The sequence below is a fragment of the Drosophila suzukii genome, chromosome 3 (genome assembly GCF_043229965.1).
Source record: "Drosophila suzukii chromosome 3, CBGP_Dsuzu_IsoJpt1.0, whole genome shotgun sequence".
NCBI lineage: Eukaryota > Metazoa > Arthropoda > Insecta > Diptera > Drosophilidae > Drosophila > Drosophila suzukii.
In genome coordinates, this window is record NC_092082.1 from 71,475,942 (window position 1) to 71,502,546 (window position 26,605).

General features: G+C 42.5%; 8 protein-coding genes across 14 annotated transcripts; 4 read left to right on the top strand and 4 right to left on the bottom strand.

Annotated features, from left to right (window-relative positions):
• Positions 1-76: 76 nt before the first annotated feature.
• Positions 77-845, bottom strand: LOC108018318 (abnormal spindle-like microcephaly-associated protein homolog). Its single transcript, XM_017085859.4, has one exon. It carries the CDS (start codon positions 691-693, stop codon positions 262-264), a length of 432 nt encoding a protein of 143 aa, XP_016941348.1. The 5' UTR covers positions 694-845; the 3' UTR covers positions 77-261.
• Positions 846-2,637: 1,792 nt separating this feature from the next.
• On the bottom strand, positions 2,638-5,260 carry Mcm5 (Minichromosome maintenance 5). The gene is made up of 4 exons (XM_017069986.4): positions 5,004-5,260; positions 3,839-4,949; positions 2,960-3,781; positions 2,638-2,897 (listed from the first exon to the last, which is right to left on the bottom strand). Exons 1-4 carry the CDS (start codon positions 5,153-5,155, stop codon positions 2,781-2,783), a joined length of 2,202 nt encoding a protein of 733 aa, XP_016925475.3. The 5' UTR covers positions 5,156-5,260; the 3' UTR covers positions 2,638-2,780.
• Positions 5,261-5,907: 647 nt separating this feature from the next.
• On the top strand, positions 5,908-7,778 carry Art1 (arginine methyltransferase 1). The gene is made up of 4 exons (XM_017069988.4): positions 5,908-6,063; positions 6,127-6,402; positions 6,479-6,708; positions 6,859-7,778. The coding sequence occupies exons 1-4, from the start codon at positions 6,061-6,063 to the stop codon at positions 7,478-7,480; spliced, it is 1,131 nt and encodes a 376-aa protein (XP_016925477.1). The 5' UTR covers positions 5,908-6,060; the 3' UTR covers positions 7,481-7,778.
• A 4-nt stretch (positions 7,779-7,782) lies between these two features.
• Rbp1 (RNA-binding protein 1) lies at positions 7,783-9,953 on the bottom strand. Its single transcript, XM_070996734.1, has 3 exons — positions 9,808-9,953; positions 9,354-9,731; positions 7,783-8,097 (listed from the first exon to the last, which is right to left on the bottom strand). The coding sequence occupies exons 2-3, from the start codon at positions 9,671-9,673 to the stop codon at positions 8,007-8,009; spliced, it is 411 nt and encodes a 136-aa protein (XP_070852835.1). The 5' UTR covers positions 9,674-9,731; positions 9,808-9,953; the 3' UTR covers positions 7,783-8,006.
• A 208-nt stretch (positions 9,954-10,161) lies between these two features.
• mRpL37 (mitochondrial ribosomal protein L37) lies at positions 10,162-11,713 on the top strand. The gene is made up of 4 exons (XM_017075936.4): positions 10,162-10,416; positions 10,484-10,831; positions 10,889-11,169; positions 11,229-11,713. The coding sequence occupies exons 1-4, from the start codon at positions 10,241-10,243 to the stop codon at positions 11,651-11,653; spliced, it is 1,230 nt and encodes a 409-aa protein (XP_016931425.4). The 5' UTR covers positions 10,162-10,240; the 3' UTR covers positions 11,654-11,713.
• A 196-nt stretch (positions 11,714-11,909) lies between these two features.
• On the top strand, positions 11,910-13,476 carry LOC108010914 (uncharacterized). Of its 2 annotated transcripts, none has more exons than XM_036818771.3 (4): positions 11,910-12,144; positions 12,205-12,360; positions 12,414-12,580; positions 12,672-13,082. In XM_036818771.3, the coding sequence occupies exons 1-4, from the start codon at positions 12,008-12,010 to the stop codon at positions 12,821-12,823; spliced, it is 612 nt and encodes a 203-aa protein (XP_036674666.2). In that variant the 5' UTR covers positions 11,910-12,007; the 3' UTR covers positions 12,824-13,082. The 2 variants fall into 2 exon arrangements, with proteins under 2 accessions (XP_036674666.2, XP_016931403.4); XM_017075914.4 differs by having other exon boundaries at positions 11,929-12,144; positions 12,635-13,476.
• On the bottom strand, positions 13,454-16,777 carry Desi (DM4/DM12 domain-containing protein Desiccate). Of its 2 annotated transcripts, XM_065867193.2 has the most exons (6): positions 16,687-16,777; positions 14,492-14,721; positions 14,303-14,438; positions 14,074-14,227; positions 13,833-14,019; positions 13,454-13,765 (listed from the first exon to the last, which is right to left on the bottom strand). In XM_065867193.2, exons 2-6 carry the CDS (start codon positions 14,584-14,586, stop codon positions 13,552-13,554), a joined length of 786 nt encoding a protein of 261 aa, XP_065723265.2. In that variant the 5' UTR covers positions 14,587-14,721; positions 16,687-16,777; the 3' UTR covers positions 13,454-13,551. The 2 variants fall into 2 exon arrangements, with proteins under 2 accessions (XP_065723265.2, XP_036674668.3); XM_036818773.3 differs by lacking the exon at positions 16,687-16,777 and having other exon boundaries at positions 14,492-14,844.
• A 258-nt stretch (positions 16,778-17,035) lies between these two features.
• Positions 17,036-26,545, top strand: LOC108006461 (protein anoxia up-regulated). 5 transcript variants are annotated; one of them, XM_036818766.3, is made up of 7 exons: positions 17,036-17,204; positions 21,156-21,182; positions 21,868-22,359; positions 22,486-22,598; positions 23,119-23,249; positions 25,278-25,479; positions 25,537-26,545. In XM_036818766.3, exons 1-7 carry the CDS (start codon positions 17,130-17,132, stop codon positions 26,357-26,359), a joined length of 1,863 nt encoding a protein of 620 aa, XP_036674661.3. In that variant the 5' UTR covers positions 17,036-17,129; the 3' UTR covers positions 26,360-26,545. The 5 variants fall into 5 exon arrangements, with proteins under 5 accessions (XP_036674661.3, XP_036674662.1, XP_065723263.2 ...); XM_036818767.3 differs by lacking the exons at positions 25,278-25,479; positions 25,537-26,545 and adding exons at positions 23,378-23,545; positions 24,145-24,680 and having other exon boundaries at positions 17,037-17,204; XM_065867191.2 differs by lacking the exon at positions 21,868-22,359 and having other exon boundaries at positions 17,037-17,204.
• Positions 26,546-26,605: the final 60 nt, after the last annotated feature.

The window sequence follows — 26,605 nt, forward strand, 5'->3', positions numbered from 1 at the left end:
TTCACTGTACTAGCAGCGTATACATACAGCACTGTTTACCAAAAATAGGCCTACGGAAAACACAAACAAATTCATATCGTTAATGGATAATGTTGTCTTTCAAGATTGCGGTTTCTTGAGTAAGAGTATTTTATTCTTCTGGAAGCTATAAGTTAATATTAAACTATTTACACGACACGTATTGAACTAAATGGTAGGTTTTGAATACACATATTTGTATGTACAGTAGAAATCAGAATTGTGGAACAACGCATAAGAGCATTACACAATGGGTTCGCATTGTTTCAGCTCCTTGCGTGTTTTGAATCCCCGAAAGCCAGCCTGAATTTTCACAGCGGCATCGGTGGCGATTTTCTGCTTCTTCCGCACCAGGAATCCCCGGAATCCTGCCTGAATCTTGGTGGCACAGCGATCCTCCACGGATTTGCCACCATTTTCGGCCTGCGGATCGTCGGCAGTGGGGTGGGGTTTACCCGTATTGGCCTGGTTTTCCATGAGTGCGTTGTTCTTGGGACGCTGGCGTTGGCTTCTCCTGGTATGAGGATTCGATTGGCGAGGATTCGCTGACTTGCTGGATCGGTGGATTTCTTTGCGCACGCGATAGCCACGGAATCCGGCCTGGATCTTGATGGCCGCACTCTCTTCGGACTGCAAGGACGATGCTGATTCCGGGGAGCTCGGGTAAATGTACATGATCCTCTGCTGCACTGCGACAAAAAATGGGTTTTCCTTGGGCAATCGGAGTCCGCGTTACTTCCCAACAAATACGGCTTTCATCGGTTGTATCGGTCAGTGTGTTCCGGCCGAACTCGCTCGCTCGAGATCTAAAATTGTACTGACGTACTGCAGACGCGGGCTTGGCATATGTACGGCGAGAATTTTCATTTCATTTTCATTCACAAAACAAAGGCCCCACTCAGCGATTTCGCTCTCTTACCTCCCACATCCCACATCCCACATCCCGCCTCCTTGTATCTTTCATGGGCCTTTTGTATCTACACTTCTGGCGGACTGAAGCCCATCCATTTCTCTCCCGCGAGAATGGGAAGGAATCCACGGATGCTGATGACGTTAAAGAATTTTTGTTTCAAAAAAAATAATATACACGCGCGTTGGAAACAATTATCTAATTTCCTCAGCGCTCTCAATTGTGTGCAACCCAATTAACAGACAAATAATAATGATGATCGGTTGCGTAACAACTAGCTGACTTATCCTTTAAATATTCTATTATATTCGAATCGTGCTCAGGTCGTGCTGGAATCGAAATCATCACGCAGGAATCTCTATTTTGGAATATATCAAACGATTGTTTACGTTAGTTGGACCTACGGAGCGGGTGGCGAAATAAAATAGAGTCAATTGGTTTAGGTGAAAGGCGAACTTATAGATACACACAGATCCAGATCCGTAGCCATGTAGTCATGAGCGATGAAAAGAACATCGGGTGCATCGCTTTGTTAATGGCCACGATGAGCAGACACAGGCAGAGGTAATTGAAAAATGTGAACACACATGTGCATCAATATCGGAATATGAATTTCAATTAAACTCTTATTGTTTGATGTTTGAATTATCTTGACCCTGGGTCGAAGCAAAGTTCAAAGTACCACAATGTTATTGAATTGAGCGCCTAGTATACACATTTGTGTTTAAATCGGATTTAGAATTGAATGGAAATTCTCGTCACGAAATAAATTATATTTATTTATATAGCTGCTTGTTTTTCATCGATGTTGAGTCTATGAAATTCTGGAATTTTTCGGAAACGTCTAGAGCAACATGTTTCGCATTTTCGGTCTATAAATTTGAAAGCGACTTGACGTCATTTGGACCTTAAAGTGGCGTCATTGGACAACCATTTATAGGAAATAAATATTATTGTTACGTCTCTTAAATTAATACAGTCATCCGCAGATATGTATATATTTTGTGGTAAACAAGATTGTAAAGATTTCCTTCCGGAAATTAATAAATTTGAAATGCTTATATTCGCCATTGTATTTAAATGGCCAGGAGCGTACGTAACACGCTTACGTATTTTTGAAAATTCGTGCACATATTGAGTACATTTCAGCTTCAGAATATTTAAATGTATGTATGTAAGTACATGGATGTGCATGCGCAAATATACTAATTGGGTTTTGTATAAAAGGAAGTAATAAACGTTCTCAAACAGAGGGAAAAATATTTTTAAAAAATTGGCAAACGGCCAAGGTAATATGATTGGTTTTTGTGATTTGTCCGAATGACGTAGGCAAACACAGCAGAAAGTAGAGCGAAATTGTCGGTTTGCGCGGAAATTTGGAGGCCGACCAAAGGGTCTATGTGTTTCTGTTCAAGCATCATCAACAAACAAAATTGAGATCTTGCTTACAATCTCATTTTTTAAATGTAAACAATCATGGATATTTATGTAACAAATAGTCTGCCGGCTCGACTCAATTGTGCACTCGAAATACCTAGGGTTTCCTGCTTCTATATATTAAAAAAAATATACAAATTTCTTGATTCTCTTTTTTCTTAATTTACCCTATAGCACCAACACGTTGTAATGGTACAAGTGTTAGAGTGTAGAACTTAAATATGATGAGGAATTTATCAAATTGTATAGGACCTGCCAGGTTCATTTAGGAATTTTCTGAAATTGTAGATTTATTTGTCTCATGTGTGAAAAGAATGTATTGTTTTCTTAATAATATAAATGGAAATGCAATAAAAATGACGTACGTTTGATGAAACATTCAACGATGGATTAATAATAATGTGAATAACAGTGTTTAGCAAATGCGATATAGCATCTTGCGTTGCATCCTGTGCTGAAGTTCTCCGCGGCGAATCATAGTATGAACAACTTTCATTACAGTGCGTTCCTCATACTTTTGACGTAAAAAGTCCTGAAAAGGCATAGACAAAATCAATATAAGGCGCCTTTATAATAAAGAACTCGAATAATTACCTGCAAAATATTCTGCTCCGAGACTTGAGATCCAATGGCAAAGCGGCGCTTCAATTGCTTCTCAATGCGGTTTAGCGTCTCCTGGTCCTCCTCCGTTGTGAATCCCTCGGCACCGGCCAAGCTGCCAGTCATAGCAGCATCGAGCGTCGATACTTGGAAAAGACGAAGGGCCTCGTTTACATGGTCATCGGCGACGAATGGCTGCAAGCGAATCTTTGCCAGCGATTCCGATATGCGAATGACGGCCTCCAGCTGGCGCACGGTAATCGGAATGCTCAGTCGCTTGTCTGCGGCCTTTTCCTGTTGACCGGCTCCACTGCGCATAAGGACGTAGCGACTCTTCAGCTTCTCTCCAGCAGCCTCGCTCAGACGTGGACCGCAGTGGGTGCGACAGTAGTGGATGTACTTTTTGAACGTGGACAGCGATATCTCACCCTCAGCGGGCTCCGAAGGTGCCGACTTGTTTGAGCTGAGATGCACATTGATGATGTGCTTGGCCAGCGTGATATCTCGCGTCTCATCATGAATGTCCTTCACGATGAAAATCATATCGAAACGGGAAAGGATTGTGGGCATAAAGTCGATGTTCTCCTCGCCCTTCGTGTCGTCCCATCGGCCGAAAATGGAGTTGGCAGCCGCCAAAACCGAACAGCGTGAATTCAGAGTGGTCGTGATGCCGGCCTTGGCAATGGAAATGGTTTGCTGCTCCATGGCCTCGTGAATAGCCACACGATCGTCCTCTCGCATCTTGTCGAACTCATCGATACAGACCACGCCGCCATCGGCCAGGACCATGGCGCCGCCCTCCATAACGAAGTTGCGCTGGGGTATACCTTATAAGTCAGTAAACAAGACGATGATAAATAATAGTTTTCTTACCGTCTGAGGATCCTTCATAACCGAAGCCGTGAGACCAGCGGCACTGGAGCCCTTGCCGGAAGTGTAAACTGCGATGGGCGCCACCTTCTCCACGAACTTTAGGAGCTGCGACTTGGCCGTACCAGGATCGCCAAGCAGCAGGACGTTAATATCGCCACGACGACACAAGCCATCTGGCAAACGCTTACGGGATCCACCAAAGAGCATGCAGGTAATGGCCTTCTTGATGTCCCGCGAACCAAATATGCTTGGCGCCAAAGACTGTGATAGACGATCGTAGATGTCGCTGGAAGCAGCCATGCGCCGGAAGTTCTCCTCCTCGTCGGTGGTGATGTTGCTGTAGCGGGAGATGGCACCGGCACCCTCTGCATCCACGGTGATGCCAACCACCCTCATATACGGAGCACGCACTCCAACGACTGCCTTCTCGCGACCATCCTGGCGAGAGGGCTTGCCCACCTTACGGATGGAGTAGATGCCCTGGATTAGCACTCGGTTGCCGGGCACCACACGTTCGCACAGTGAGCGATCGCAGAAGAGCTGCAAGTGACGGGGAATCTCTCCCTGGGGCACAAAGTCGGGCAGTTCCTGGAGTTTTAGGGTCTGGAAATCTACACATTTGCACTTGTCCGGCATGATAAAGAACGGATCTAGAGGGCACTTGGGTCTGCCCGCCTGTTCCGTGTTGCACTTCCTGGGGAGGGCATAGCCCTCCAGACCAGGATTTACTTTGAGATTCGAAATGATCGTGCTGCAGGACTGGCACATAATAGACATTCGCGTGGCCTTGGCACTAATACCCGAGGCTGCGACAATGATGCCAGCAATCTTGACCAGCTTGGACACACAGTCGGACTTCAGCTGTCGGATGTTGGTGGGATTTGCATTGGAACTAAGCAGGATCTGGATGTCGTGCATATTCTCCTCGTGCTCCGGCCGGGGAGCCGTGATCTCGTCAGCCACCTCCCGGGCGGCCTCCTCGAAGATCTGCAAGTGCTCCGTGGGCTGTTTGTTCAGCTTGTCCGCCAGAGTCTCATCGAAGCCCACCAGGTCCTCCATCTCGATCTCCAGGAAGTAGCGGGCATTCAGGTAGTTCCTCTTCAGAGTGTCGCTGCAGGAAGACTACCTTTAAGGGGGTTCGGATGAGAGATTGCCGTTTACTCACCGGTATTTGTAGAAAAAGTTTTCCTCGTTGAAAGTACGTATGAACTCCTTGTACTTCTTCTTCACCGCCTGCAAGTTGATTTGCGCATCCTGCTGGTTTTCCCCGCCGAAATTGTCCGAGAAGAACACTCCCGCATCATCAAATCCTTCCATTTTAATTGGTAAACACAGTTAAGACGCGAGACTAAGGTAAATAAGTACTACTTTCTGCCCTGCTTGTTTTTTCCTTCTGTTTGACAATGCGATGTGCCAATATTTTGCCGCCAAAATTGCGGGCCAAGCGATAGCTAGAGATGAGATATAGACCCCGGAACTATCGATAGTTTTTTTGCAACTATCGCTGTCTTACTACGGCAATTGGCAGTTTCAGAAATAATTACATTATTAATGTTTTTGAAATAGGCTAAAAATGTAAATATTTATTTATATTTCATACTATAATTCTGTATCATCTCTATGAGGGTGGTAGGTTTTACTCAAAACATTTAAAAGATTTAAAAGACCATTAATTCTCAAATCTAGTCACGGGTGACAACCACCGAAAAATTAGTGGAAAAATTGTTTGAGATTCAAATGTTTCTATAAAGAATTACACACGATTTTTTAGTACTAAATGAAATCTATGTTTGTATATTGTTGAGGGAAAGTTTATTCAAAAAGTTCAAAATAAATATTTGTTGTAGAAGAAATATTTGTAAATCATATGGGTAATTTGTAAAATTTTTGGCATGTCATAGCATACAGAGAAGTACAAAACTAAATCAGCTGACATTTTCAGAACTGCTTTCAGCCCTGTGGAAATAAAAAACCAGTTCCCAGTGACTGTCACTGTTTGCCCATAAGATCCAGCACAAAAAATACCAAATTTAAAATTTCGCACGCTGTCAATTCCGCGGAAACATCGATTGTATCGATAGCACATGGTTTTTCGCACCGGCTCAAATCGGCGGCAGTGTTGCAAAGCGACTTTTTAAACTAGCGTGCTGTAGAAATAGTCCCATCATTTAGTCGCTATTTTTTCGACGTGAAAAACCAAAGAGACGCCGAAAAACTAGAAAATGGTGAGTTTTGAGCGGACTTTGCTGCCAATCGAAGGCCCAATTGCTGACGGATCGTTTTCGCAGGCCAGCACAGACATCCCGATGGAGGCAGCTGTGGAATCGGCGACCGGCATCACGCCCAATTCAAATGCGAACTCAAACAATGTGGCGAAGAAGCTGCCCGCGGAGGGGAGCACCGGGGACAATCCCAATGCCAATGCCGACGAGATGACGTCCCGCGACTATTACTTTGACTCCTATGCCCACTTTGGGATCCACGAGGAGATGCTCAAGGACGAGGTGCGCACCGTCACATACCGCAACGCCATGTACCACAACAAGCATCTGTTCCAGGGCAAGGTAGGGTCCACTTCCGGGGTTTCCCTCGACTTTCAAAAGCCCAAGGCGAGGTGGTACTAACCTCCCCTCTTCGCAGACCGTTCTGGACGTGGGCTGCGGTACCGGCATCCTGTCCATGTTCGCCGCGAAAGCCGGCGCCGCCCAAGTGATCGCCGTCGACTGCTCCAATATCATCGAGTTTGCCCGCCAAGTGGTTATTGACAACAATCTGCAAGATGTGATCAAGGTGGTCAAGGGCAAAATTGAGGAGATAGAGCTTCCAAATGGTATTGAGGGCGTGGACATCATCATTTCCGAGTGGATGGGGTAGGTTTCGAGTTTCTAGAGGTGTCATTCGTTGAGAAACGTCATAAGAAAGGGGTGACAATCCGATTTGACTATACCATGATGTTTAAATATCCCTTGAAGATGAGCTTCCTGTATACCAACCTATAACTATTACTTTCCTTAATGTAGCTACTGCCTCTTCTACGAGTCCATGCTGGACACAGTGCTGTACGCGCGGGACAAGTGGCTGAAGAAGGACGGCATGATGTTCCCTGACCGAGGCACTCTGTACATCACGGCCATCGAGGACCGGCAGTACAAGGACGAGAAGATCAACTGGTGGGACGATGTGTATGGCTTCGACATGAGCTGCATTCGCAAGGTGGCCGTCACCGAACCGCTCGTCGACGTGGTCGATCCCAAGCAGGTAGTGTCCACATCCTGCATGGTCAAGGAGGTCGACCTGTACACCGTGCAGAAGGCAGATCTCAACTTCTCGTCCAAGTTCAGCCTGTGCATCAAGCGCAACGACTTTGTGCAGGCGTTAGTCACCTACTTTAACATAGAGTTCACCAAGTGCCACAAGCGTCTTGGGTTCAGCACGTCGCCCGACTCCACGTACACGCACTGGAAGCAGACGGTCTTCTACCTGGACGACCATATGACAGCCAAGAAGAATGAGGAGATCACCGGCACGTTCCAGATGAAGCCCAACGAGCGGAACAACCGCGACCTGGACTTTGTCATCGACATTAACTTCAAGGGCGAATTGTCGCAGATCCAGGAGTCGAACACATACCGCATGCGCTAGGGTCCGCCTTAAACAAAATCCGAACTGCCAGTGTGTACCGGGGCTCAGAGCTCAGCGGCGAGGATATAAACAATGACTAGACGTAAGGGTTTATTCCAGTGCGACATGTGCAACGAACTTGTGTTGCGTCTTCTCCTAAGTTTAAAGTGTACCTTTGTTAGTATACATAATATTTTTACACTCGTGCGCCTGTTTAAATTATTATCCGAACATACTTCTAAGAAAAGTTGTACAGTAGCACGTCAATTCTCACATAATAAACAGTGCATTTGGCACGTCCCCTTTTGCTGGAAACAAATGCATTTTGATGATATATGAAACCAATCAAAACTCGCTGATTGTGCGTCTTTATTTCTTAGTAAAAAAAAAGGAATTTTAAGAATGCATCGAAAGATTTATATTGTCATCTGAAGAAAATGTACTTACATCGCAATCAACTTAGGAAACCCTACCAAAAAGTCGGCCTTGGCCACGCTTCTTGTTTGATTGCGACAATGCTTAAATGTTATCCTTTTTGGGAAATATTTTAATGCCGATCGCGAGAGTCCGAGCGACTTCGACGATCGCGCGAGAAGCTTCGGCTGCGGGGCGATCGGGAGCGACGTGGCGAGCGGGACCTGAAATAAACGCGTTGGTAAAGAAGATATGATTATTTCCCAATTTAAACAAGTCAATACAACTATCTGCTTAGAGTAGTAAGAAGTGTATGTACATACGCGCCTTACAAAGTGCTGAAAAAGTGTGGCTCTAAAAGTAAATGCTGGCTGGAGTATATCTGATTCACAATATAAACACAAATGAAAGCTGTGCAAATTGTTTAGCTCAAATGAATCAATTATAGCGTTTAGTAAGCTGGAACCCCACTACTGTAGCTGCTGTGGTGTTTTATAGTAACTCTGGTAACCTACGTTTTAAAGCTTTCTACATTGTTGGAAGAACCGGATCGCGATGACAAAATGGACGGACAAATCTATAATACTTGATTGCGTTACACAAGATCTAGGCCAGTTTTCTCATTACTAGAGTGGGTATTTAGAGAAATCTGGCCATATAAAACTAAATGTAAATCATTAAACCGTAAAAAATACTCCTAATCTTTGGCAACTAAATTAAAGAAAATAATTGTAAGCAATTATTTGAAGGATACGCAGGATAACTTCGTTAGTAGAACTCTTTTGGCGACTGCATTGCTTCTTCGAAGATGAAATCATTTGGGTTGCTAATCAAAACTTCTGTGAGGCTGTGACGCTGAACATGGATAATTTAGAGTTGCAAGTTGAAGGTTGCTGGCTGTGGGCTGTGAAGATGGTTGCTGTTGTAGATTGTTGATGTTGTAGAAGGAAGAAGAGTAGCAGTGGAAGTAGTTCTAGCCGAAGGAGTTATCCTGAAAAAGTGTCGATAACTCGCATTTAACAACCACTAAAGGCTTTTGATCGTAGATAATATATGTACATATGTATACAGTTTGTAGTTTTGGTCCGAGTAGCGTACTATCAATGTTCAATTGGTAAGGGTCAAGGGTCAATTGAACCTGAATAAGACAGCTTGCGAAGAGACCTCTACTTAATGAAGGCCTTTTCGCACGCTATCTTATCACGTGCAGTAAAAAAAAGGCGGGAAAATGTAAATGTTTGCAATTAGCAATCAATGTTTTTGCGATGATACCAATGAAATTTCGATTCTATAACAAATTGTATACTTTTTGATAAGAATTTGATTAATTCTGGCGCTTCGAGACAAGATCGTCGTTGTACGCTTAGAGTACAAGGGGAACTATCCCACTTTTAGATAGTCAAGAGATCCGTGACTTACGTACGGAAGACATATTGAGTCAAGGTACCACGGGAAGTACAGTTTATGGTCATGCAATTACCTGTAGCGCCCGGAACCAGAGCGTCCACTAGTGCTACCGCCCTCTCCGCGCCGGCGATCCCGGGAGCGACCCGATGACATCTCCACGCGGATTCTGGTGCCGCAGCAGCGCGTTCCGTCCAGGGCACGCGTCGCGTCCTCCGCGTCCCGTCGATCCTCGAACTCCACGAAGGCGAAACCGGGCGGATTGCGAGCCACCCACACATTCCGCAACGGTCCGTATTTGGCGAAGGCCCCCTCGATTTCATGCTTGGAGGCCGAGGAGCCCAGGTTGCCCACATACACCTTGCAGGCCAGGTCCCACTCCCTGTATCGCGGCATTTTGTCGTGTGGTGTGGTGTGGCGCGGTGTCGTAAGTCTTGCGGGAGAAAGTGAGCGGCTGAAACACGAAAATCGTGGTAATTAAGATGCGCCGTGCACGGGGTGTTGCTTGGGGAACTCCATTTAACACTTACCGTCTAGAATTTAACCTAATTTTGTTAATTTTCTTAGCAGAACCTTCCGCCTTTTCTTTATTTATTGCCCAGAGTGTGACCAGACTCGCAAAATAGTGGTGGGTCGGCCAAACGATAGATATCGCTAGTTCACACGGCACGCTATATTTATTTAAAATGTCTGAGATTTGGCTATTACATATTATTATTAAATTTTTCGGTTGGTTTTATTTTATTTTAATTCGCTCTTCATATTTAAGATCTATAAAAAGTAAAATAATTCCAAATAAAAATATTACAATTTATTTATTTACTCAAGTCACGGAATTACGACCGCAACAAGTAACGACAATAGTAACTGTGACTAAACATCTCCCATCCCTAATAGACATTTCATAACCAGACCGCCGGGTTCCTCTTCATTGAACGAAAACATTGGCAAATCCTAACTGAAATGAGGCTGACGAAAACCCTGTGTGCCCAGCATCTTGGATGGCACTTCAAGAAGCACTGGCTGGTCCAGGGAAAGCGGGTCCCCAAGGAAACGGGCGCTGCCGCCGAGCTCCTGAAACGGGGTGTTCAGGTGAAGAATCCAGAGGATCTATTGAACGCAAAAGTTGAGAAAAAACTGTGAGTATCTACAGGGAACTACCTACTGATTGTAATAGGTAACTTACATATATCATTTAACCTGCAGGGTGGACATCGTTGGCACCCGCGAGAAGACGATTCTCGAGGACACCAAGCACCCCGACTGGCACTCCACCGTTTGCCACTCCTACTCCGACAACAGCGTGCTGATTGGCGGTTTGCCACAGGCCCAGGTGCTGACCAACTGCATCGAGATCCCGACCTTTCCCAAGCAAATCGAGGATACCATCGCCAGCCAGCAGTTACCCAAGTCCATAGACAAGAGTATCCGTCATGCCATTCTGGCATCCCACGTGCTCGATGCGGAGCAAGTTAAACTGCCCAAGGTGAGGGTGCCGGAGAGGCCGCGTTTCAACTTGCCACGCTCCTACGGAATTTCCCACGAAAGGGTCAAGTAAGTTCACATCTACATACCCAATTGAACCCCCAGTAACTCTGTAATCTCCCTCAGTCGCCTGCTGGTTAACAAACTTCTGCATGAAACCGAAAAATTAGCCGGCCGTTCAGTCTCCATACGTAAAAGGTTTATAGACAACGCCACCTTCAAGACCTCCTTAAATAAAGATGGTGATCTGCTTGGTTTCTCCATCAATGCTGAAAAAGTGGTTTTCGCAAATCGCGCGATCGAAGCTATCAAGGGAAAATTTGAAGGAGACCTGCCCGATCTTTACCCTATGAAGACCACGATATCGATTCCAAAACGCCACATTTACCAAACAGAGAACTTTTACCGTGAGTTTGTAAATCAGTAATATACATATCATGAAAGTCTAACGATGTCATTCCTTTAGCCCTGCGCACGGACATTAGCTGCTCCCATCCACACACCATTTTCACGGTCTTCAACAAACACCTGGTGAAAAATTCCCATGGTTCCGAGGTCACAACTTCTCAGCTCCACGCAAGGACATTGGTCAAAGCTTTTGTTGTGGCTGCGGCTCGAGCCAGGCAATTGCACGGGGATTCCTTGGAGGGTGCTCTCCCCAAGCCAATTGTCGTGCAGAGTGTCCAGACCGACGGACGGACTTTCCATTTCGGTGTGTTGCAGCTAAACACACTCGATCTGGGCGCCAATAGCACTACGAAGAACTATTGGTTCCAAAGGCAGAACTACGATCTATTCTCCGACTGCTCCTACGAAGCGGGAAGAACGCATTTGGAAAACTACAACGGCGACGTTTTTCGCATATTTAATGCATTTTACAATAACTCCTAAATATAAATGCTACTGAATAATAAAATATGTTTTTTGTTATGTCTGTATAAGGCTAAAGAACTTTTCATCTATTACTTTAATATTATTAAGTTCCTTTATAGCGATATAGCCAGAGTGCCAGCACTGTTCCTATGAGAAAGGTGCGAATTTCTGAATTATTTGGCGCCTTGTTATTCGCTTTCATCCATAGGTCGATATCCGAATCCCCAACCCCAACCATTTCAGTGGATTCCATAGCAACGTGGATGCACTAAATTGTTTATGCATCGATGTATTGACTGCTAATAGAGACGTTGTGCAAAGTTTTTCCACCCACACACGTTTAAAGTTTAAAAAGGCAAAAAAATCGCTACCATGAATAGGCCAAAGCAGGGTACCAGCTCCAACAACAGTGGCACATCATCGGAAACCAGCGAGACGCAAAGTGTGGATGACCAGCAAAGTGCTCCGCAATCGAACATTCGTGCAGGTAGTAGTGCATCATTGAGTAGGTGGGTAGTGTTGTTATTATTTCTATATATTTTTTAAACAATTGTAATCCTATTTCATAGAGCCAAAAACAGTTGGAGACGCATGAAAGAGCTGGCGGCGGAGAAGGAAAAGGAAAATGAGGCCAAGCGACCTCCCTGGCGGGCAGTTAGCGTTTCCACGCTCACCAAGCCAGACAAAAGCGCTTTGCTGCGGGCCAAGTTACTGGATGCCTCGAGGTTATTAAATAGAGTTTTTATATTTAATAGGATATACATATTTTCCCCTATAGACGTCTAAGAGCTGGCAAAGCAAATGTGGCCTTGCAAACGGACTTTGTGCCCACGAAGCTCATGAAAGAGGCCAGCTTTGGTGTGCAGAACGATCTGATTTTGTACAAGGACATAGGAATTCTTACCGATGGACAGTACTCCAAAAAGAAGGATGGCTATGAGAAGTGTAAGCCTAGTACTCGTTACTTACTTTTATGAAATATTAACCAGATATTTGCAGATGTGCTCACCTATTCCATGTCCCAAATGACCGATAGTGTGCCTACCGTTTCGCGCCAAACTCAAACGCTACTGCCCAAGGCCTTTAACAAGGATCTGGTCAACTCGTATCTCCCCAAAACCGATGAGGATGGCAGTGACATTATCTCCGATGTGGAAAAGAGGTTGGGCGATCAGATTGCCAAGATAAGGAGGCTTAACTTCGATGGATCCCAGCAGCCGAGGCCAAGTGGGAATAATACGAACTTGGCTCCTACCTTGGCATCCTGGCATTTCGACGACGATGCAGTGGAAATGGAATCGGAACGACACTTTATACCCTACACCATAGAGTCCTTTAAGCCTTGGCGTAGCTTTGTGCCCTTTCCCTTCCGATTGAGGGGCAATTCCCTGATTGGCACCCAAAAAATAGATTGGTACGCCCTTCTGCAGTCCATCGATGACCTGATCAAGGAGTCCAACAATCTGGTGGATAAACTAGAGAACATTATGTTGGAGAGCCGTGCTCATCGCAAGTCGGTCCTGGGAAATCTGGGTAAATTACCCAAGTTTGAGCCCACTAACTTCTCAGCCCCTTCGGAGCACTGGTTGCCGCTAATTGAACAGCAGGAGAAGCAGTTGCAAATTATTTTGAGCGGCAGCGAGGCTAAAAGAGAATCCTCTGAATAGCAGTTTTTATATGACGAAAATTGTTAGAGATAAATATTTGGTGATTATTTATGAAGATAGGATTAAAGAAAAATGCATATGTTTTATGGCCTTAGGCTTTATAAATTGGTTTAGAAAAGCTTGTTAAACAGTGCACAATAAAATATTTAAATAAAGATAACACAATGGAGTTTATTTAATTGTTTAGAAAATATTTGGTTGTAAGTGTATGGAAAACAATCTTATTGATCTTAAAATGAGCAACATTAATTAAACCTTCTTTTCTCGAGAAATACCAGATGACTTTCCCTTTCCTTGGGAGCTCTTCTTTGGCATAAGTTTCATCAGAATATCCGTAGCTGATTTACTATCTAGGGGGCAATTGGAATACACCTCTTCACACGCCCTATCGTTGGAACGCTTTCCGTGCTCCAACGCCTCTTTTATAGCCGTTCCATCTAGCAGGTAATCCACCAGAGCATTTCTGAAAGTAAATAAGGATATTGGTAATACAATTATAAATGTTATATATGTACAATGTTTAAACTTACTCCGACAACATGTGAATGAATTCATCCATCTGGTCAGAGGATCCGATCTTCATATTATACTCTGTAGAACGAACATAACCACACACAGCACGCTGCATACAACTCGTTGAGTCAATATTATTCTGACCCAGGACATCGTCGATTTTATTGATCATGCTGCTAAGAGGTGTCAGATCACTATCCTCACCTTGAAGAAAGTTAAAGTTAAATTAATTGTACTAAATTACTTTTAAGTACTCACTTCGACCGTATCCCCCGTAACCTCCATGGAAGGCTGATAGAATTTTGGGGATCAGTATAATGGCGCCAATGCCCACGAGAGTACCCAAAACAACACCGCCGAGGTCGAGTTTTATGGGATTGTAGGCAGAAAGTCCTGTACCGCCAGGATATCCCTAAATAGTGCATAGAGAAATATCAGTTTTATATGGTTTACCTTTGAAATGGGGGCTCTAAGCACGTTCACATACATTCAGAGATCCATAGCCGGTGGTATATCCCAGACGTTCCAGCCTATCCTTAGTGGAAGCTGCCTGCGGTTCACTGGGCTGTGTTTTATTTTCGTTGTAGTACGATCTATCCCGTTGTGCTTTGTCCGCGTAGAACCTAAAGATTAGAACCAAAATAAGTTCTTATTTTGCTAGCCAAAATCCACTTACTTATGACTCTCTTCATATTTTGGTATGGCATTTGCATAGGTTAGCAAAACCATAACTGCCAGAAATTGCAATATGACAAAGTAATTGATGTTCATTGTGCTTTTATATATCCTTTTTTGGTGTTATATTATAGTAGTAGTCCTCTGAAGTTTATGTCGCGGATCCAACGTGTCGTTCGCTCTGCCCCAAACTAATATTTCGAGTGGTACCAACTCCACTATTTATAAGAGCTAGCCAAAAATTCGAGCAATTTGTTCAAATTACAAAATGTCAAGCAATGTGCGGATTTGAATGCCGTTTATGCGAGTATTTTGGAAAAAGTGAGGAAAGAAACCCATTCTAGCAAAACGAATGAACAGGTGTTTGTAACCATATAGGCACTTATGCCCATGTCCCCACACACGCACAGTAAACCCTCGCAGGGAAAGACGACCAGCCATTGTATTTATGTCGCTGTAATGCGCAATTTTCATTGCATACTCAATTATTTAACAAAATTATCGCAGCCACGAAAACGGCGAAGACGCCAACAAACAACCACGCTTGCTGGGCGGATAAATTGAGCGGCCATGCATCTGAAACCAAGAGTCGTATATCTATGTACTCCCATGGATCAAAATCGCGACTTGGGACCGGAGACACATGGAAGTGTTTGCACCTGCGCGACTTGCATCATTATGAGGGGCACCCGACCAAGAGATTTCTGGTATTAAGTCACTGACTTTTTGTCGCTCGTTTTTCGTAAGTATTCAAAAGGCCTAAAATATATGGGCTTTTACATTGATATTAATAAATGGCTCAAAGCAACTCGAAGAAAAGTTACTGCTGTAAAGATGTGCTAGTTCGAAGGATCTGAATAACTATAAATGATCCTAACCATTTGAAAACCCTATGCTTGCAATAAATATATTTTGAAAAGTTATATATTTCTATAGTTTAGTGACCAGGGTCACCATCGCTGACCTCCAAAAAAATAAATAAATACATCTTATATATTTTTGAGTTCATCAAACTTTTTCTAGTTGAACATGTGTAAGTTGTTTGTGGTGTTATCAAAGTTTTTAATATTCTTTTACATCATTTGGGATTTGAATTTAATTACAAGTAAAGGTATTAGTTTGAGTTTTTAATGCTAGAGCAGAAACAAATTAATCTTTTAAATATGTTAAAGACATTGTCTTATCTTATCATTTTATTCAAACAAAATAATCTTTGATAGTTCTTGTGAGACGCACATTGAAGAATAGTTTTATATCGAATCCAGATTTATTTGCTGTTAACTCGTCAATGTCCATTTACACTTAATTGCTATAAAGAAAATATGAAATACCAAGTCAACGCTCAATGACATATTTGTTCTCCGATTAGTGTGACTTTGGCAGCCTTGAAATTACGAGTCATTCATTGCCTCTCGTTAAGGTTAATGTCATAAAGAATTTGCTTTTTTGAATTTCTGCCATGGTTTTGTTTATATACAACTAGACACCTACACAGCCGATTTAATATGTGGGTATACGATGATGTGCAGTTTATTTATATGTTCACGAATACATGTTTCCGATCTTCTATTGTAAGAATGTATGAGTAATCTGGCCTCAAATTGTTGGAAAACAAAATTTATTTTTATCTTATTTGTGTTTTTTAATAATTTATTTCCAGATATATGTGTGGAAAGCTCTGTGTCCGGTCCACAGGTGATACCCACCGACCATAAATTGCTCTCAGGATTTTAATTTCATGCCTTATTTGATTTATTCTTCAAATACCCACTCATAATTGGACGTCTTGGCTGCATGTTCTATGTTTGTTTGTCAATCAATCTTTTGACCGAATTTAACATGACGAATAGTACGATGATGTTTTGAATGATGCGAAAACTATCATAAAACCTTGCAAGTCATTTGGGATATTACGATGTACATATAGTTTACCGCCATTAATGTTTACATTAAACAAATATTGCATTCTGCCAATGCTTATAAATAAATTTCAAATTCAAATATTTTCGATTTTCAATAATTGCTCATTATATTCGAAAATCTTGTACTGAATTTAAAAATAAATAATTCTCAACACATTGGCGTACATATCGACCCATTTATCACCTTTGCTAAAAGGGCCACTACATCATATCATAATGTCAAAACACTTCATCAAGAAAACAAATATTCTATGAGTGTTCGATCTAAAATTACCAAGATTCTGGAAAACATTCGTGACGTTTGTTTTCGAAAAGGGCTCCTATATCCTGTGGGCACAAGACGGTATTGGTTTGTACATAGGCTTTTCCGAACACAACTGTATGAAAAGTGCTGGCTTTATGTAAACAGAATTCGCTCGCTCTTTTGCGACGAGAGATGTCAATGTTTCTTAATTCCAAAAATAAGTTTATTTGGGAGATGGATAGAAAAAGAGGTATGGACTGAGCGTGAGAGAGAGAGACAGAGAGCGAGGGATCGAAGGCTGTGAAAATTTTGAAAATCAAAAAATTATAAGCAAGTGCTCCGTGCCATTCTCGGGCAGATCAACTCGAACGGGCGTCTAGTGAACAACACGCAACGACGATATATCCGAACCAAATCCAACGAACAATTCAATTTGAAATATCTCAAAAGCAACTGCATCTAAAAATCGCAAAATGGTTTACGAAAGTGGATTTACGACTCGCAGAACCTACTCCTCGAGGCCGGTGACGACTTCTTACGCCGTTACGGTAAGCCCTTCGACATAAAAATTATTTACTTGACATACGGTAGTGTGGTTTTCCTTGATTTAAATCTGTGAAATATATCTGTGCGTACAGTTTCCAAACTCAAAATTCCAAATTCAAAATTTCCAAAAGATGAAAACCTGTGAATGCAAACGCTGCGGATAAATTTGACAAATTTGAAAGCAGTTAGTTAATTGCTAATCGAATCTGTAGTCACAAGATTTCAGTTTTAGGCGCTTGTGTCCCACTTGCTGTACTCAATGGTTTCATTTTGACAAGCGAACAGATTATTTAAGAAATTGAAACACGTTTGAATGTAAAGTGTCTACCAAATATGAATATCGTATCGAACTTACAGTATATAACTAGCTGGTCTTTTACAACTAAATGTCCTTGTGCTCAAGAGTATTTTATGATCACCTGGATGTTCTGTAAATGTATATATGCGAAACAGTATTTTCAGGTTCAGTGTGGGCATTCATACATAAACCTATTTCTAACAATTTAATAACTTTCATAATGGTCGTATGTACTTGTACTATACTATATGTGATTTATGTGCGTTCCCCGTCTAACAAATATAAAACCAGACCGAAAATCATAAAAATGTGACAAAATTATTTTGACAAAATTATGCGAGTGTGAAAACATTGCAATTTTTCGTGAGATCGTGGGAATTGAATTTTTCCTAAATTTATTGCTGCGCTATGATCTTCATATCTCTTTCGGATATACGTGTTTACTCATCTCCCAAATATAACACGCGAATACATTTTAAGAATTCGGCGGAGGCCGAACATTTTCTTCTCTATCTATTTTATTATTATTTACAAAAGCTGAGGTCCGGGTCCGTCTGGTGCCCAAAAATGTTTAGCATATAGGCGAGTGGAATTCCAAACACATGCGAATTCTCGATGAAACTCACACGGAGGCAACTCTCTCGATAATTTGTTTTTGTACGGGCCGTGGTTTTGCTTTTTGTATGTGTAATACTATATGCGCGCGCATTTCGCTCTTCGCTAGTCCTAAAAATATCTTTCCGATTTCCATAATATATTCAAATAAACCAAAGCCATGGGAAGAACCAACAATAAAATAACGGCAAAATTTTCGAAAATTAGAAGAAAAATGCTGAAAAAATCACTAAAGACCCATTTTTCAGACAGTTTAATGTGATGATAATCCAAGCAAGGACATATATGTAAATCATAACCCCCAGAGATCCATCTTGTCTGGACACTTTCTGTTTTACTTGTATATACATGTTGACAACTATCAGAACTTTCACTTAATATCGTATAATATTAATGATTTGATGAATGAAAAAGAGATACCATGTCTGATGTCATTGATGTGTATCTTTTAAATATGCCTACCTATATTATGCAGATGTGATGCTTGGTATTTAGGGATAGGGTGCAGAAAAAATGGCTTGATTGAATATTAACTTGACTTTATTGCTGTACATAAATAAATGTTTGCTGATTGCGTTCCATCTTAATGCTGCGAGTGATACCATAATGCTCCCATTGCACATTACTTACAACCACACTACGTCGTATCAATATGCATATATACCTATGTGTATTTAGACTAGGGTGGACCTTTTGGAGAATTACATTTTGAAATTGAAGTACTGCAACTGCCTTAAGTTAAGAGAAAACCCATAAAGTGGGCTTAGTTGTTAAATATCAAGTACACCTCTATATAAACCAACGATAGAGGTCCACTCTAGTCTTCAGATACATGAGTAGATATGCAGCTTGTGTCATAATGTAAGGATGTTCGAATATTGGATATAGCTTGACTCGACCCCAACCACTGCCCCAACGAAGCTGTATATAAATGCCCCGCCCAAGAACCGTGTATATATATGATAGACCCACCGCCCAGTTGAGTCCCCAGCACCGCCAGCAGTTCCCAGCTGCACCACCTAACCACTGAGCCATCGCCACAGCTTAATCCCCGGCTGACCCAGAAATTAAAAACATACTTGTGGACTTTTGGGCTTTGCAGAGAACGAAGAGAACACCAATTGACTGGGAGAAAGTTCCGTTCGTGCCGCGGCCGTCGCTCATCTCGGATCCGGTGACCGCCTTCGGAGTGCGGCGACCTGATCTCGAGCGGCGCCAGCGGTCGATCCTCGATCCGATCAATCGGGCGGCCATCAAGCCGGACTACAAGCTGGCCTACGAGCCCATCGAGCCGTACGTCTCGACCAGGGATAAGAACAGGACGCGTATCCTGGGCATGGTGCGCCAGCATATCGACACCGTGGAGGCGGGTGGCAACACCGCCGCTCGCACCTTCCGCGACAGTCTGGACGCCCAGCTTCCGCGTCTCCATCGCGCCGTCTCCGAATCCCTGCCCGTCCGCCGGGAGACCTACCGCAACGAGAGGTCGGGCGCGATGGTCACCAAGTACTCCTACTAGGGAGCGACCTCAGTCACCCACCCAATCGAAAACCCGAACCCAATCGAAAGCTAGTCGAACGATTTTAGTCTTATCTAAGAACACATATCATAATTAAAAACGAAAAAAAAATGAAAAATCATACAAATTAATGATAGGCCTAGCCATAGTCCATTAAACCCTGTGTTAACCCACTAAAAACAGTTGTACAAGTTTTCACTCTACACAGAGAAAAAGAGTCCTTATTGGTTTATGGTTGAAAAAATGTACCATTTTGTGCTTATTTCAAAGAACACATTTTTAAGGATTCCTTCAAAAGGGTTCCATTATATAAGCAGAAAATTTTTGATTAGTACCAAAATTATGGTAATTCACTTCCAATTTTAAACCAACAAAGGCCTTTTCTCTGCGTACCCATGTTTCTAACGTTTCATCCATAGAATCATAGCATTTTGTGTGCCTACATAGATGGTTGCATTAAATTCGAAACTCTAAACTCTAAAGTTAAACAGTTCGAACATGTTTCAATTTCCCCCGAATGAGTCGCATTGCGTTATTTGGCCATTTGCATACAGCAGTTCGTGGAGCAGTCTTGCCTTAACTTTAAATGAAAGCTTACGTTGCCAAAATGCCGAAACCAAACCAAAACCTTATCTATATATCACTATCAAATCGGAATTATAGACTCCACGCTTAGACCTGTGCACGGACAGGCCGGGCTCGCACCGCAGCAGGGCCTCCTCTGACTACTCGTACACCTCGAAGTCGTCCGTGGAGAAGAGCAGCTACGATTCGAGCAACCCTCACTCGTACCGCCCGGAACGCTCCACCTACACCTCGACGGTGGAGAAGACCTCGCGCAGCGGTCCCGGTGGCGCTTACAACTACAGCACTGAGCGGACGAGCACCACTGGCGCCGGACCCGGCGGCTACAGCTATTCCTCGACCACCTCCGGCAACCTGCCCGGCGGCACCAAGTACCGTCACTTCTCCTACCACGTGTAGGATGTTGGATGCACTGCATCGGCGGATCTGAAGAGGCGGCGGCATCGGTTGCCCACGGCTTTGAATGTTATGGTGCCCACTAATACGTCATTGTTTTGAATATATAATATACATACATATTTATATTTCAAATAATCCACCTAACACGCTAACCTTGAGTGCCCATGTATATGTATACGATGTTTCCGATGATGATGATGTATTTGTTTTGACTTGGACTAATCCCCACTAATGACCAAATAGTTTCGCATATAGACTAGATTAACTGAAAAAGATAAAAACAATTTCTCTGTGTATTTGCAACCTTCAAGCAGTCATGTTAAAACATATTTGTGATACAATAAAATAAACACGGTCTAATCTCAAATGAACCAAGCATTATTTTTTTTGAGATATAAGAATAGAAGGTCGATACGATATTCATACAGGAGACACAAAGTAGGAAAACGAAAGAAATACCGTTTTTGTCAAGGAGTATGCGAATTGCCATATTTTTTGACCCTAAACCTCCAATGTCGTATTTTGTATTACTTTCAGTACCCCTCGGTCGAGAGAGTAACTCGTGTAAGTATTTGGTTTTCATCCTACTCGCCTACATCGCTTGTCATCCATCTTTCTATGGTTTTACTATTCTTTTCTATTGACTATTATCACACTGTTCAATCACATCCATCACATCATCGTCACTGGAAAAGCCGACTCGGTTAGTAGTAAGCCCTCTTATTTAGTTTGTAGATAAAGAAGAACCCAATATATTAAAATTATAGTGCTGCCTTTTTAAAAATACCGGAAATCTTAAGTGGAGGTGTATATTATTAATTTTGTTTCATAAAAACTTAATTATTTAGATCTACCTATATATATAAAACTTTCGTAACAAAATTAAAGAACCAACGCAGATCCCTAAATTGTAAAGGTCGATTATTCATTATATTCTTACTTTCGTATTTGTTTGTGCTATGAACTGATTTTGGAAATTATAAATTTAGGAGATCTAAAATATAGAGAATATTTAGTGTACTTTTCCATTTAAACAAACTGTGGAGCTTAAGATCAACTCTTTCCGACATGGAGCTAACTAACTATATCTTAAATCAGAAGAAACTCTCCGACTGGAGAGATCATGGTTTTCAGTTTCTGTTTCTAGTTATGTTCTGACTTCTCCGCTTTCTCATTCCGCTAATCAAATCAGAATCACCCAGCCTCGCACATACGATGTTATGTTAATTTTGAAACCGTTGCCAAATAGGTGTACAAGTCGAGTTACCCCATCTACTCGAGCTACTCGGTGCCCCGCCGTGTCTACGGCTCAACCCGGGTGGTGACCTCGCCCATTCGCGTGGTGACCTCCCCCGCCCGTGTGGTGTCCCGCGTCATACACTCCCCATCGCCTGTTCGCGTTGTCCGCACGACGACCCGAGTGATTTCATCGCCGGAGCGCACCACCTACTCCTACTCCACGCCATCGACCTACTACAGCCCCACCTACTTGCCATCGACCTACACTTCGTCCTACATCCCGACATCGTACACCACGTACACGCCGTCCTACGTCTACAACCCGACCACGATCACCCGGGTGTATGCGCCCCGTAGCTCGCTTTCGCCGCTGAGGATCACCTCCTCGCCGGTGAGGGTCATTACCAGCCCCGTTCGCGCCGTGCCCTCCTACCTGAAGAGGCTGCCTCCTGGATACGGTGCCCGGGCCCTGACCAATTACCTCAATACCGAGCCCTTCACCGTAAGTTGGTACACCGTTTCTTAGCACGTAGCTTGCACACTTAGCCACACAGAAAACTTGGAGTAGAGCTTCCGTCGATTTGCATACTTTTGGGGACGAGCCTCTAACATTCCATCCAAATTGCAGACCTTCTCCGAGGAAACAAGCCGGATTCGCAACCGGGCGCAATCTCTGATTCGTGACTTGCATACTCCCGTGGTGCGCCGTGCACGTAGCTGCACTCCCTTCCCAGTCACCGGGTAAGTAGGGTTCTCTCATAAGAAAAATATGGAACCACTAGACCGACCTTAAACCTAATAATGGCCCTTTGAAAACCAAAAATAACTCAAAAAAGCTCTTGTATACATTCAAATACATATGTTTCTGTGCATTTATTAGGCCATCTTTGTGCAGTGTTTTAGATTTTACGAGCCCTTGGCATAGAAGATAATTGCATTCGTTCCACTTGTCGTATGCGTTATTTTTGCGTTCACATCACGCATACGACATGTGCGTTTGCAAAAATTCGTTGCAAAGAAATGACAATTTATGAAATTTAATTAGCTAAAAATACCAAATGGGTACCTCTTTTTATGTTTTTTTAAACATGATTATGATCTTTTTACCTAATATTTAAATAATTATACTTTTGGTAAACTTTTTTTATCAAAATTAATAATGAAACCCTTTGAATTTGTATAAATATATAAATCTGCCCCAAGTCCATTGCTCGAAATTCTCATTATATTGAATACTAAATTCCAAAAATATGTTTTTTAGTTACACCTATGAGCCGACTTCTCAACTGGCCCTAGACGCTTATGTGGCCCGTGTCACAAATCCTGTGCGTCATATTGCCAAGGAGGTTCACAATATTTCGCACTATCCCAGGCCAGCTGTAAAATATGTTGGTAAGTTGCATTTCGCAATGGTGCCAAGGTACTGCACTATGTTTACTGTTCACAACTGTGGTTAGATATCTTAATTGTATAGTAAATGGCTATTAAATTCCATTTTTTAAATAATTAAATAATAAAAGGTAAAAGTCATCTTGCATCAGTAAGGATTTGCGGTGACAAGGCCTATAATGTTAGAAGTCCATTGTACGATTCGGACAAAGTTCGAAATGATATTAACCTCTTGTCCTGGTACCTTAGACACCCGACTTGGAAGAATGATAAGAAATCCCATGATCCTGTAAAGGAAGGTAAGTACTGTTTATGTTGTTACATTACGCTTGAAGATGACACCTGTACATATCACTCAAGCATAAGTGTAATTGATGTTGCGCCAAACAATTACCATTCATTAAAAGTTGCATACTTAAGGACAAGGGTACTCGGTTTTTTTCTTTAAGAACTTGTTTTTGAAATTTCCAACAGACATTCACAACTTTAATAGATTCCTAGTTGATGGAACTCGAAGAAACACTTTTCATACAATCAAAAATCAAGCAAAGAATAATTTACATTCTTCATTACATGCCAGACAATTACAATTATTTCTTTTTAAAAACAATATAAAGCACCTATGGCTTGGATTAAAAATGGTATTATATCTATTCGTATTATTTAAATTGGCTTGTATCAATTCTCAATTTTTGCGTTCTCCACTTGTCCAAAATATTCCTTCCTTTAAATATTTATATTCTACAAAGTTAAGATAGCTTGAAATACGGTGCTATAGAATCTAAATTAGTTTATTCATTTGTAACTAACTTACATATTTGGTTGCTGCATCCTGAATTGTTCAGTTCATTGTATTTCACTAACGTTATACGTTTTATGATTGATTGATTCTTTCCAGTTGAAGCTGTTGAAGTTGAGGCCTAAATGATAACATGCCTGATTTTTGTATGGACATACACTTCTCTTTCTTAAATAAACCAATCTAAAAGACTTTCTTTTGCGTGGTAGACAATTAGCCGATATCTACAAGATGAACAATTGATATCGACACACTCTGGCGCTTTCACTACTCAGACTAATACTTACACAAGTCAGATCAGAACAGCTTAAAAGATCGAATAAAAGAAAAATAAATAAATTCAGCGCATCACTTGTGATACTAACATTTTCCATGTGACTCACCAAAATGTAGATACTTATTCATTCTCTTTCAATTTGTTTGTAACTTAAGTAAAAAGCTGACGATTAAATTATACACTCTCATGATCACTGACTACGAAATAATAAATACTTCATGTGCATAGTTTTTGGCATTTAAGATATGAACGTCAGCGCGAATTTTGTTAACCAATGTTATGTTCATGCATATGTAATCACATTTTAGGGATATTTACTTACAAATATGTATCAATATATTAATTTGTAAATACGGAACCAAGCACAAATCTTTCTTTATGGGTTAGAAAGGTATTCTTCCTCCAGTGGGTGATTTTAAAAAATCCATTAAAAAAGTTAAAGTATAGCAGCGTTTACTCTGCTAACAATATAATACAAATCTTTTAAAGAAATATAACACATGACAACATTTTTGTATATAAATTACGACTTATGGATTGATGCAGAAATATAAACTTAAAATTGAATGACACAATACACACGATCCAACAATTCGAATCTTCAGCTTACTTTATGTACTCTTTTGCATTTTGAGATGTATATATGTATGTATGCTTAACCCATTAACCACATTTTGGTTTAATTCTTCACACCCAGAACTTTTTTAAAATTCCCATTAATGCCACACAATACTCTAAACCATTGGCGTCTACTGTATCTGCAATTTTCCTTGCCTCGTCTATAAGCAACCCACCAATCGCCGATCCACATAGTAAGTATTAGTAGTACAAGATAATGTAAATGATATAACTGAGTGAACAACCAAAGAAAAGGATATTTTATGTGAAATGAAGAATAAAATAGAGAAGCATACGCACTGTGGCTAGGGTTCTTCTGACAAGCTCTAAATTTCAGATGCCGAGTTGGATCCTAACCGTCCATCTAGAAAATTTTCTGCCCCTAGGCCCCTGGAGGACGAAATCGATCTGGAATCGAAGGAGAAGCAGCGTCTTCGCCAGGAGCGCCTGCTAACGGTCAACGAGGAAGCTCTAGACGAAATCGATTTGGAGAAGAAGAAAGCCCAGAAAGCCGATGAGGCCAAGCGTAGGGAAGAGAAGTGGGTGGTCTTGGATCGTATTTTAATATTTTTACTAACTACTAAATAATCTTAAAGGGCCCTGAAGGAGGAGAGGGAACGCCTGTCGGCTGAGGCCGAGAAACAGGCTGCTGCCAAGGCGAAGAAGGCTGCCGAAGAGGCCGCCAAGATCGCTGCCGAAGAGGCTCTTCTGGCCGAAGCTGCCGCCCAAAAGGCTGCAGAAGAATCTGCCGCGAAGGCTGCCGAAGAAGCTGCCCAGAAAGCCGCCGAAGAAGCTCGCCTAGCCGAAGAAGCTGCCGCCAAGGCTGCCGAAGAGGCTGCCCAGAAAGCCGCCGAAGAAGCTCGTCTAGCGGAAGAGGCTGCCGCCCAGAAGGCCGCCGAAGAAGCTGCCCAAAAGGCCGCCGAAGAAGCCGCCCTTCAAGCTGCCGAAGAGGCTCGTCTGGCCGAAGAAGCCGCCCAACAGGCCGCTGAGGAGGCCGCTCTGAAGGCTGAGGAAGAAGCCGCCCAGAAGGCCGCCGAAGAGGCCCAAGCCGCTGAAGAAGCCCGTGCCGCCGAAGAAGCTCGTCTGGAGGAGGAGCAGCGTCTTCGGGAGCAGGAGCTGGAGCGCCTGGCGGAGATCGAGAAGGAGAGTGAGGGTGAACTCGCTCGCCAAGCCGCCGAGCTGGCCGAGATCGCCCGCCAGGAATCCGAGATCGCTGCCCAGGAGCTGCAGGCCATCCAGAAGAACGACACCGAAGCCGAGGCCGAGGTCAACGAGCCTCTGGTCGAGGAGCCCGTCACGCCCATCGAGGAACAGGAACCAGTCATCGAGCTAGGCTCCAATGTTACCCCCACTGGTGGCAACAACTACGAAGAAGATCTCGATGACGAAGAAGAGGAGGAGGACGAGGAGGAAGAATAGATTCTACACAATCATCATGCTGTCAACCTAATTTAAAAGAAACAATAAAATAATATTAAAACCTAAAATCAGGGGTCGTGGGGTGAAAACAAAATGTTAGACTTCGAAAATCAGACAAAATTAAATTATGTTATATTTTTTAACATTTAGAGTCATTAAAAAAAATATAAAATTTAAAAAACTTTATTTTTCCGAGACTTTTTATAGTGAGTACTGGCATTAATATACTGAAATACTCATTTTTGA

What these genes read in the sequence shown, in the direction of transcription:
- Mcm5 (XM_017069986.4), bottom strand. Translation starts at nt 5,155, where the DNA reads ATGGAAGGATTTGATGATGCGGGAGTGTTCTTCTCGGACAATTTCGGC. An exon ending in AACTTTTTCTACAAATACCG is followed by an intron (nt 4,950 to 5,003) that starts GTGAGTAAACGG and finishes GTCTTCCTGCAG; the next exon opens with CGACACTCTGAAGAGGAACT. An exon ending in TTATGAAGGATCCTCAGACG is followed by an intron (nt 3,782 to 3,838) that starts GTAAGAAAACTA and finishes GGTATACCCCAG; the next exon opens with CGCAACTTCGTTATGGAGGG.
- Rbp1 (XM_070996734.1), bottom strand. Translation starts at nt 9,673, where the DNA reads ATGCCGCGATACAGGGAGTGGGACCTGGCCTGCAAGGTGTATGTGGGC. An exon ending in TCTGGTTCCGGGCGCTACAG is followed by an intron (nt 8,098 to 9,353) that starts GTAATTGCATGA and finishes CGTTTATTTCAG; the next exon opens with GTCCCGCTCGCCACGTCGCT.
- LOC108018318 (XM_017085859.4), bottom strand. Translation starts at nt 693, where the DNA reads ATGTACATTTACCCGAGCTCCCCGGAATCAGCATCGTCCTTGCAGTCC.
- LOC108006461 (XM_036818766.3), top strand. Translation starts at nt 17,130, where the DNA reads ATGGTTTACGAAAGTGGATTTACGACTCGCAGAACCTACTCCTCGAGG. An exon ending in CGACTTCTTACGCCGTTACG is followed by an intron (nt 17,205 to 21,155) that starts GTAAGCCCTTCG and finishes TATTACTTTCAG; the next exon opens with TACCCCTCGGTCGAGAGAGT. An exon ending in TCAATACCGAGCCCTTCACC is followed by an intron (nt 22,360 to 22,485) that starts GTAAGTTGGTAC and finishes TCCAAATTGCAG; the next exon opens with ACCTTCTCCGAGGAAACAAG.
- mRpL37 (XM_017075936.4), top strand. Translation starts at nt 10,241, where the DNA reads ATGAGGCTGACGAAAACCCTGTGTGCCCAGCATCTTGGATGGCACTTC. An exon ending in GCAAAAGTTGAGAAAAAACT is followed by an intron (nt 10,417 to 10,483) that starts GTGAGTATCTAC and finishes TTTAACCTGCAG; the next exon opens with GGTGGACATCGTTGGCACCC. An exon ending in ATTTCCCACGAAAGGGTCAA is followed by an intron (nt 10,832 to 10,888) that starts GTAAGTTCACAT and finishes AATCTCCCTCAG; the next exon opens with TCGCCTGCTGGTTAACAAAC.
- Desi (XM_065867193.2), bottom strand. Translation starts at nt 14,586, where the DNA reads ATGAACATCAATTACTTTGTCATATTGCAATTTCTGGCAGTTATGGTT. An exon ending in CCGGCTATGGATCTCTGAAT is followed by an intron (nt 14,228 to 14,302) that starts GTATGTGAACGT and finishes TGCACTATTTAG; the next exon opens with GGATATCCTGGCGGTACAGG. An exon ending in TTACGGGGGATACGGTCGAA is followed by an intron (nt 14,020 to 14,073) that starts GTGAGTACTTAA and finishes ACTTTCTTCAAG; the next exon opens with GTGAGGATAGTGATCTGACA.
- Art1 (XM_017069988.4), top strand. An exon ending in AGCATCTGTTCCAGGGCAAG is followed by an intron (nt 6,403 to 6,478) that starts GTAGGGTCCACT and finishes CCCTCTTCGCAG; the next exon opens with ACCGTTCTGGACGTGGGCTG. An exon ending in ATCATTTCCGAGTGGATGGG is followed by an intron (nt 6,709 to 6,858) that starts GTAGGTTTCGAG and finishes TCCTTAATGTAG; the next exon opens with CTACTGCCTCTTCTACGAGT.
- LOC108010914 (XM_017075914.4), top strand. Translation starts at nt 12,008, where the DNA reads ATGAATAGGCCAAAGCAGGGTACCAGCTCCAACAACAGTGGCACATCA. An exon ending in AGTAGTGCATCATTGAGTAG is followed by an intron (nt 12,145 to 12,204) that starts GTGGGTAGTGTT and finishes CCTATTTCATAG; the next exon opens with AGCCAAAAACAGTTGGAGAC. An exon ending in GAAGGATGGCTATGAGAAGT is followed by an intron (nt 12,581 to 12,634) that starts GTAAGCCTAGTA and finishes AGATATTTGCAG; the next exon opens with ATGTGCTCACCTATTCCATG.